The 9,188-nt window shown below is 35.8% G+C and overlaps 3 protein-coding genes across 3 annotated transcripts; 2 read left to right on the forward strand and 1 right to left on the reverse strand.

Moving 5' to 3' along the window:
- Positions 1 to 7: 7 nt before the first annotated feature.
- Positions 8 to 3,293, reverse strand: LOC123879928 (PCI domain-containing protein 2 homolog). The gene is made up of 3 exons (XM_045927787.1): positions 2,965 to 3,293; positions 2,400 to 2,565; positions 8 to 914 (listed from the first exon to the last, which is right to left on the reverse strand). The coding sequence occupies exons 1-3, from the start codon at positions 3,187 to 3,189 to the stop codon at positions 112 to 114; spliced, it is 1,194 nt and encodes a 397-aa protein (XP_045783743.1). The 5' UTR covers positions 3,190 to 3,293; the 3' UTR covers positions 8 to 111.
- Positions 3,294 to 3,488: 195 nt separating this feature from the next.
- Positions 3,489 to 6,282, forward strand: LOC123879799 (Bardet-Biedl syndrome 2 protein-like). Its single transcript, XM_045927692.1, is given in 10 exon segments — positions 3,489 to 3,705; positions 3,792 to 3,909; positions 3,912 to 3,965; positions 4,060 to 4,289; positions 4,369 to 4,551; positions 4,647 to 4,848; positions 5,053 to 5,294; positions 5,600 to 5,727; positions 5,729 to 5,783; positions 5,884 to 6,282. Coding segments are annotated over 10 exon segments (1,740 nt in total). The 5' UTR covers positions 3,489 to 3,576.
- Positions 6,283 to 6,848: 566 nt separating this feature from the next.
- Positions 6,849 to 7,828, forward strand: LOC123879929 (SUMO-activating enzyme subunit 1-like). The gene is given in 2 exon segments (XM_045927788.1): positions 6,849 to 7,126; positions 7,129 to 7,828. Coding segments are annotated over 2 exon segments (651 nt in total). The 5' UTR covers positions 6,849 to 6,930; the 3' UTR covers positions 7,584 to 7,828.
- The last annotated feature ends 1,360 nt before the right edge of the window (positions 7,829 to 9,188 follow it).

A 9,188-nucleotide genomic window follows, 5' to 3' on the forward strand; every position in this document is an offset into this window, starting at 1 on the left:
TTACAAGATCTTTATTTAAATATAAAGTTACCAAAATCGATTTATTACAACTTAGTGGAGTAATAAGTGCCAGAAATAAATCTTCTTTGCATACAACTAAAAATTATCACATTAAATAGTAATGAGTTGCGGAAATGGATCATGTTCGCATACAAATAACTTCTTTAGTTTGTATGACATCCATCCCCTAAGTTTCCTCTCAGATATTAAATTTGCTAAAATAGAGATAACTTCATCAGAATTTACATAATCGTGCCCCTTCATTCGAAGTGCCGCTAGCAAGTCGATAAAAGCAATTTCAGAATCATTTCGTGCAAGGTATACTTTCCGGAATAGATTCCTGAATGCTATAACTTTTAACTGCTCAACGATGAAGTAAATGCCAGCACTGATGAAAAAAGATTCATGCTCTTCCATGACTTCATTAAAGCCTTTTAAATCCCCATCTTTAATTACAACCATCAAGCCCAAATACTGTAGCAGGTCATATTTTCCCAACAGATGGACATTTGGCATGTATCCCAGCATCATTTTTACTGGTATCAAATATGTCAGAACCAGTTTTTTCTGAGTTTTCCCATGGCACGCGTCGAATACGTAAGACAATAATTCATCAGCAAGGCGGTTCTTCAAGCTGAACATTGCTATACGCCCCAGAAAATATTTGTATGTTATTTTTTGTTTCAGTGGGAATTTTTCCCAGAGTTCGTACCCAGTATCGTGGATAGCTTTTGCAAGTGGTTCGTGCAAATGAATTTTATTTAGTCGAAAGTAGACTTTAAAAAGTTGTATAGCAAGGTATAACATTGCCAGTTTCTTTGTTTGTTCATCGGATTTAGGATCAGCAGCACAAATTTTGAAGCATGAAAGTATAACTTCAGAACACATTTCTAGGACATGGCCATGGCTTTGTTCTGGAAAAAAAATTGTTTATTATAAGCTTGTCATTCTCTACATCTCATCTCTCATTGAAATAAAGAAAGAAAAACATTTATTTCTTAAATTGTGCCTCACATCACATGTTTATCATCCATTTACCATCACTGAGAGGTTTATAATCCATACATAATATTATAAATGCAAAAGTGTCTGTCTGCGGCCCTACAGTTTAACCGATTTTGATGAAATTTGGTACAGAGTTGGTTTATATCCCAGGGACAGACATAGGCTACCTTTTTATCAAGTAAAAAAGCAAAAGGTTCCCACAGGATTTTTTAAGAATCCTGACCTGTTCAACCAATTTATATGAAATTTTCACAAGTTCACAGGTAGCTTGAATCTTGGAAATTGACAGAGGCAACTTTTTATACTGGAAAATCAAAGAGTTCCCACGGTATTTTTAAAAAACCCTAATCCACCCGGACGATTTCGCGGGCATCATCTAGTATTAAATAATCCATACTAATTAATAGCTTAACTAACATAAAATTTTATAATAAGAAAGTGTCTGTCTGCTTGCTAACTTTTCTTGGCCCATCCGTTTAAGGGGCATGAGACGGGCCTGCCCGCGAAATTCAAATTTAATTTGGTTTTTCGCAATTTGTAAACTAGTACGACAATCTAGGCTTATGGAATACCATAAGCCTAGATTGTCGTACTAGTTTACAAATTGCGAAAATTTATTAATTGCGACAATGGCAGTATCATCCTCACAGGTCCAGTTTGTTTGTTGTACTTACCTATATAATATATACAGAATATTATAAACTTAATAACAAATTTACAATTTTATTTTGTTAGATTTAATATATTTACACAAAACTTTTACATAGGGACTAAACACAAACATTAAGAGACATTCAACACTTAGGGGGCGAGGGATCTTAGGAGGGAGGACATGATAAAGTTTATATACAAGTCTGGGACAGGAGAACAGGATATGGGAGGGTGGCCCTTCATCCAAACCGCATTCACACAATGATCACATGACATGATCTTTAATTCTTAATTTGGCTAAATGGACTGGAGTGCAAACATGTCCAATACGTAGTCGGGAGATAGTTGAAGCAATCCAACTAACCCAGGGTCGTCAGGGAATTTCAAATTGCACAGAAGCATAGTATTTTTCTTTGACCGATTTTGATTCATTAGTGTTTTCCAAGAATTAATAAGGTCAGTTTTCACAAAAGCACGCAGATCCTGGGGGTGATTCTTAAAATAAGTTAGAGAACCTGTTTCAGTAGTGCTCTTTGCATGAGAGTCTGCGTACTTATTACCTTTTATACCTGAGTGATTTGGGATCCAAGTCAATGTGACAAAGAGATTTTTTGATGACAGGAGTATAGGGTTTCTTCTTCCGTTTACTACGGAAGGGATTACTTTAAGTGCTTGCAGGCAACTTAAAGAGTTGGTCAGTATAATTGATTGTTGTACGTTGTCGATCACAAAATAAACCTTACTTAAGGACGCTTCAGTTTTCTCTGCAAGAAGCCTTAATTCCAGGCATACTGTATGCAGGAGTGGCAAACACCAGTTCTGCTCCGTTAGGTTCAGCAGCATCAGAGTTGCCTTAATACACTGGTTCTGCTGCCCATATGCTTCCAAATAGTCCTTGTTGTAGAGGGCCTACAATGAAGCAACAGTGTACTTTATGAGCTTGTAGTTAATAAAATAGAACTGGTGCTAATTTCACTTTTTCGCAAAGTGACAGACAGACAGACAACAAAGTGATCCTATAAGGGTTCCGTTTTGAGGTACAGAACCCTAAAAAAATTAAAATCTGTTTCAATTTTCAAAGTAAGATAACTATACCAAGCGGGGTATCCATATGAAAGGGCTTTACCAGTACATTCTAAAACATATTTTTATTTATTTTTATGCATATTTTGATTTATCGTGCATATTGTCAGAAAAAATACCTGAGTATGGAACCCTCGGTGCAGGGGTCTGACTCGCACTTGGCCGGTTTTTTGAGATATTGTTCAAATTATATGTATGAATCTGTAAGCATTAATAGCTACTTACCTTCACACACAGCAAGTGACCTACAATCAGTTTATAAATGGGTTTTTTTCCACAACTGTCTTGAACTACATCGGCGATAGCATGAGGGCTGTAGTCAGAGAGATAGCTCCAGTCGGGAACATGTGCATCCCGGAGAGATACAAGTTGTGAAAGCTTTTCTCCATCAAAAAGCTTATACATTCTCTCTACATTCTCGGTGTATGTTTTAATAGTAAAAGTCGTCATTGTAAAAATTTCAACACTTTTACTTAGTTTTAAAATACACGCAGCTAACCGACAAAGCAGCCAAAGAGTATATAAACACTATGAAAGCAGCGAAGGCTGTATTTCGAATAGTCGTACCATCACTACCATCAATAATTACGAAATGATTGATTGAATGAACGAATGGATTTTGGTGTTTCGAATTAAAAAAAAAAATAATGAAATGATGAAATAAACTAGATAAAAATCCTGATAACTATATATTCTGATTGAACATTGTAAAAATAATAGCAAACATAATTTAAAAAAATTCAGAGCTACCGTTGCCATGGCAGTAATAATGAAAACAAATGAATTTACAGTTATTTTAGTCTTTAAGAAACAAAAACAAACTAAAAATTATATACAATGCAAGCGTCCAGCGTGCAGCCTGTGTTCAAATTAGAATTAAACCATAAAGTTACATCGGGTATAGTTACGATCGCGAAGTATGATGGAACTCATTCGTGTCTTACTGCCGCTGCTGGATATGACAAAGTATTAAAATTAATATAATAATTTATAATTTAAAACACTTTGTTCATTATTTCCTATTTAATTCATAAATGATTTAACGTTTATAGATTATTATTCATCATCCTCACGGCGCCATGATAAGCGGGCGCGCTCAGCGATCTCAAGCGCATGGGGAAGTATCTGAACTAAATCTCAGTCAGGCAGTGATAACTCTGGCAGCTGGAGCTAATCAGACTGTACAAGAGACATGCTATTAATTGGTTCTCCAACCCAAATATTAGGTATTTCATTGCTTATAACCAATAAAAATAATTACCTAATTAATCATATTTGCTAACTAACTATATACTTAGAACAGTCTATATGTGTTTTCAGCGTATGATGTTCACGACAACTCAGACCTGTTTTTCAAGGAAGCCCCAGATGGTGTCAATGTTATAATTGTTGGTCATTTCGATAAACATGACGAGAAGCTAGTTATTGTTGGGGGAAACAGTTCAGTAATAGCTCTAAATTGGCAAGGAGTAGAGCAGTTTTGGAACGTAGTTAGCGGTAAAGTGTGCTCAATGATCACTTTTGATTTCGATAAAGATGGCGAAAACGAGGTATGAAATAATAAATGAAGTAAAAAAATGCAACATTGCAATATGGTTTTTCCAAAAAACCATATTTTTTCTACTTCAGCTCCTCATTGGATGCGAAGATTCTTACATTAAAATATTAAAAAATAATCAATTTATCATGGAGCTTGCTGAAACTGGCCTTGTTATCTGTTTATCACAAAGAAGCGAAGTAAGATTTGCTTATGGACTAGCAAACGGCACGATAGGAATCTATGAAGAAGGTATTCGATTATGGAGAGTAAAAGTAAGAAAAATATTACTATTTTGTTACTATAACTTACATTATACTGAGGCACTTCTATTTTTGATAAATCATAATATTTGTGACATTTCTTGTAGTCTAAACAAAATGCGATTTCTCTGCAATGGTCGAGTGAAAATTTAGCTTGTTGTTGGACTAACGGTAGGATTGACTGGCGAGATGGTACTGGACGAGTAATTAGACGTGTGCAGATGCATTCTAACGCAGCTGCTATGTTGCTTGCGGACTATCGGTTTGTTGGTGCACCAGACCTTATTTGCGTGTCTGACAAAGGAGAAGGTAAAGTATTATCAATACAAAATCTAATCAGCATCTTTTTATAATTATTAAATATGAATTTAGTTACTAGTTAGTTAACAATATAGTTAAGTTTTTATATTCAAAAGAGTCAACATTTTCAACAACTATAATCTCAACTTATGAATCATTTATCATAAGTACCTACATAGAAATTAAATTGATTATAGATATTTATTAACACAGTACTAGGATATCCTCTAATCCAAGAAAATGTCAGTGTAAGTACGACTTCTAAAAGATTTCCCTCAGAAGAAGATCGGTTAGCCATTACGGAGTTATTGAACAAAAAACAAGCATTGTTGGTCGAGTTACAACACTGTGAAGCCAATTCCTCAAGTATGGCTAATCACGATATTGAAAATCCTCCAACTGCGATGCCTACGAATACGCGACTACAAGTTGCTGTAGCTGCTGATACAGAAGAAGTAAGATTGATAAAAAGTAAATTTATATTTTATTAAGGTTTAATAATATAAGTAAAGTTTAATAATAATTATTATTAATCGGCTGTGGCAGACCATGGCCTAAATTCTTCTCACTCTGAGAAGAGACCGATGCGCAGTAGTGGGCCAGCAATGGGTTGATCATGATAAGGTTTAATTTTTGCTTATGTTTGCTATGTATGAATTTTATAGTACTAAATGTTGTAATTGTAAATAACAAATATTTAACTAAGACATATTTTATAAAACTACGAGTCATCTTACTTTATCAAAATGTAATTCGTTAGAATTGTCTTCAACTGGTAGTTTCAACAAATAACGACACCATAGTACGCACTGCTCTGGTACTGGCAGAAGGGATTTTCGAAACTGGCGAAACACTGGCGAGACATCCACAGCAAACACAGCTTAAATCTTCTGTATATACCATTGAAACCACCTCGGGATGTTCCAGTTGATGTTTACATTAAGGTAAATTATATTATAAAAAAATATTTTTGCTCTTATCCGACAGTACCTGCCTATTAGGATTTAAAATTGAATATTGAGAAACATTTTATATATTTTTCAGGCATTAATGGGTTACGCAGATAGCGAACAATTTCATATATTTGAAATCACCAAGCAATTGCCTAGGTTTTCTATGTATACAATAGTATCTATATCCATTATGAAAGCCTCGGTTGAAAGTTATGTAATATTTCGTATTACTGAAAGAGTACAAAGAATCTGCATTTGGATTAATCAAAATTTTTTACTTGATGAAGAAGTTGAATTAGATAATGAGGACACCAAAGATTTAAATATAGGCTTTTTATATCTTAGAGATATGTCTCGCCTTGAAATAGAATTCAGTGCTGATGGGCAAGTCAAATTTAATACACCAGATATTCGTCTCGCTGGAGATTTAATTCAAAGTTTAGCAGTTTATTTCAATTTGGCTGATCTGCAGGTAAATCATTCAAGCTAATAATTAAATGTAAATTTTAAGATAAACATTGTTTCTAAGTCAGTAATATTCCTTCTCTATAGTACAGAAAAAATTAAATATGTTATTCTGTAAATTAGAATAATATTTTATTTCCAAGTTGAACGAATGATATTTTCTTTACGTTCTCTAACGAATTTTAGTTATCAATGTATCCGAATTATTTTAATATTCTGTGGTATAAACTTTAAACTTTGGCGTGGGACTTCGTCTGTGATGGCGTTTGCTGGCGCGCGTGCTGTGCGAGTGCGTGTGAGTGTTTTTTTTTTTTTTGTTAAGAGTGGCTGGTTTTTGTGTTAGTTGGTGTTTTTTGGTGGTAGAACTGACTGGGAAGTGCTCTAAAGGGGCGCCGCGCGTATGTCGGCGGGCGCCGGCGCAGACGGAGTCCATACTTGTATAAATTCAATAACTTGAAAATATCACAAACTTGACATTGGCTAATCAGAGTAAAGCCAGATTTAAAAAAAAAAAAAAGCTTTATGCTTTGGCGTGGGTGAAATGTCACTTGTCAGTTGTCACTCATCACTGTCAATCATTTGTGTTTGTCAAACTTTGTTAGTTGCGGCGGCGTCAAATCAATGGCAAATTTAATTGATTTTAGTTTATTATTCATTACAAAAATCGATAAAAATGGTCGAGAATAATGAAGTTGAGCTCTCGGAAGCGGAGGCGGAACAATACGATCGTCAAATTCGTCTTTGGGGCTTGGAATCACAGAAGAGAATACGCTCTTCTAAAGTTTTGATCATCGGCTTGTCCGGTTTGGGTGCCGAAATCGCTAAGAACATTATTCTATCTGGAGTGAAGAGTGTGTGTTTACTTGACAGTAAAAGTTAAAGGAGAGTGATTTGTACTCGCAGTTCTTAGCTCCGCCGGACAAGATAGGTGAGAACAGAGCCGAGACCTCGTTGCAACGCGCGAGGGCTTCGAACCCTATGGTCGAGGTTACAGCGAAGACGAAGGCAGTGGAAGAGCTGCCGGATAGCTATTTCGCAACGTTTGACGTAGTTTGCGCTACAGGTTTGAAGCAGGAACAACTTGAGCGTATAAACAACGTTTGCCGTGACAACACGAAGAAATTCCTTTGCGGCGATGTATGGGGTATGTTTGGTTATATGTTCGCTGACTTATTTGACCACGAGTATTCGGAGGAAATAGTCCAACACAAAGCTGTGAAACGGGGCCCTGACGATACTGAGAAGAATGCTAGAGAAACTGTTACCATTAATGTGAAGCGCAGAGCTATTTACGTGCCGCTGCTTAAGAAGTTAGCTCTAGTATAGACTATAAACTCGCAAATTAGTCGATACTAGAGCTAAGTTCTTTAACTGGACCCTTTCAAGTAAAGATTTTTATATAAACCTGTGAGGATGATACTGCCATTGGCACAATTAAAATGTCATAAGCCTACGTTGTCGTATTAAGTTTACAAATAGCGAAAAACCAAATTAAATTTGAATTTCGCGGGCAGGCCCGTCCCATGCCCCTTTAAATAAATACCAATTTATGTTTTTGTTATTTTATTATTTTAACTATGAAGTTTGTTATTTAAGTTTTTTCAATGGCGGGTATAATGCTTTTTTCGAAGTCGGTTAAAAATTGGTATTATATTGAATATATTTATAAATATAGCATTTTGATTTTTAAATAAATTCCTTTCCTATTAAATCCTATTAAAAATCCTTATATAAAAAACAAGATGGCGGCCGAACCGTAGTGTTTTCAAAATTTTGATTTTTCGATCCCTAACCGCGGCGCCACTGATCCAAGACGGAGAAGTCGAGGATAATTATTTTTTCGTGTTTCGCCCACAATTATCCTGTATTTTGACAAAACGGGAGTGGTTTTTAAAAATTCAAGATGGCGGCTGTCATGGCGGCCGTTAAGTTAGAGGTACGAAAAATCGCAATTTTAAAAGTTAAATATCTCAAAGCTGGCAACATCGGAGCGATTCGGCTTCTATGAAGCGGTTGTACGTATAGACTCGGGGTAAAGATCGAAGGGAAAAAATTACCCCACTTTTAGGGAAATTTCAAGATTTTCGGGAAATTGTAAAAAATAGAAATACGCACTTTTAGCAAAATCCGAGTATGAGTGATTATGTGTTTTGCTCGTACAAATGACATTTGGGTATTTTTGTCACCGGAGACTGGCAACACTGGAATTTATCAAAGTAAAAGTGATTTTCGACACGGTCTTTTTCACGGTATCCCCTTTCGCGTGGGTGCGAGCGAGAGGAAAGATTGAAACGTCATCCGGAGCGGTATATCCTGTAGTTAATAGGAAAATTATGAAACCGTGTAAAATCTTTCTGTGAAACGAGTTGGCGGCCATTTTGTATTTTTTTTAATTTTTCGAAATTTTGATCACGTTTTTGAGGCAGTTGGCAACATTTTGGAAAGTCAATATGTATGAACCGATTGTGTATCTCGGCTGGCAGTACGGAGATATGCAACCGGTGTTGCCACTTTTGGGGAGATTTTCGAGATTTTCAACTAAGAAACTCCTGTAAAATTTTGTATGAAAATTTTTTTTTCCACTCATGGTGTCGTATAGAAAACAAAAACTTAGTAAGCCAAAATTATGGAGAGAGCTGATGATTGAGGGTTTCGGAGACGGGTGGAGGGCCCGCTTAAGGTATTGAAGATAGGTGGGGGGTGCTCGAGCAAATGTCATTCATGACGTCACCCAATTGCCAAAAAGCTGGAAAAAAATTCAAAATAGCGAAGAAAAGATGGCCGCCATACAAATTTCACCGGTGTCCAGCTTGGAGGGTATAAAAGATAGAAGTGTGGTTTCCTGGCAAAAGAGAATCAGGATCTGAAGGTCTACTCGATGCATAGAAAAAAAATTCAAAATGGCGGAATTTATTTTTCCATACATTTTGT

This window comes from Maniola jurtina, chromosome W (genome assembly GCF_905333055.1).
Source record: "Maniola jurtina chromosome W, ilManJurt1.1, whole genome shotgun sequence".
NCBI classification, from domain to species: Eukaryota; Metazoa; Arthropoda; class Insecta; order Lepidoptera; family Nymphalidae; genus Maniola; species Maniola jurtina.

Excerpts from the sequence above, each read along its gene's own strand:
- LOC123879928 (XM_045927787.1), bottom strand. The coding sequence starts at position 3,189 with ATGACGACTTTTACTATTAAAACATACACCGAGAATGTAGAGAGAATG. Across the intron at positions 2,566-2,964 it reads GTCACTTGCTGTGTGTGAAG|GCCCTCTACAACAAGGACTA; the intron begins GTAAGTAGCTAT and ends GCTTCATTGTAG. Across the intron at positions 915-2,399 it reads GAAAACTGAAGCGTCCTTAA|AACAAAGCCATGGCCATGTC; the intron begins GTAAGGTTTATT and ends TTTTTTTTCCAG.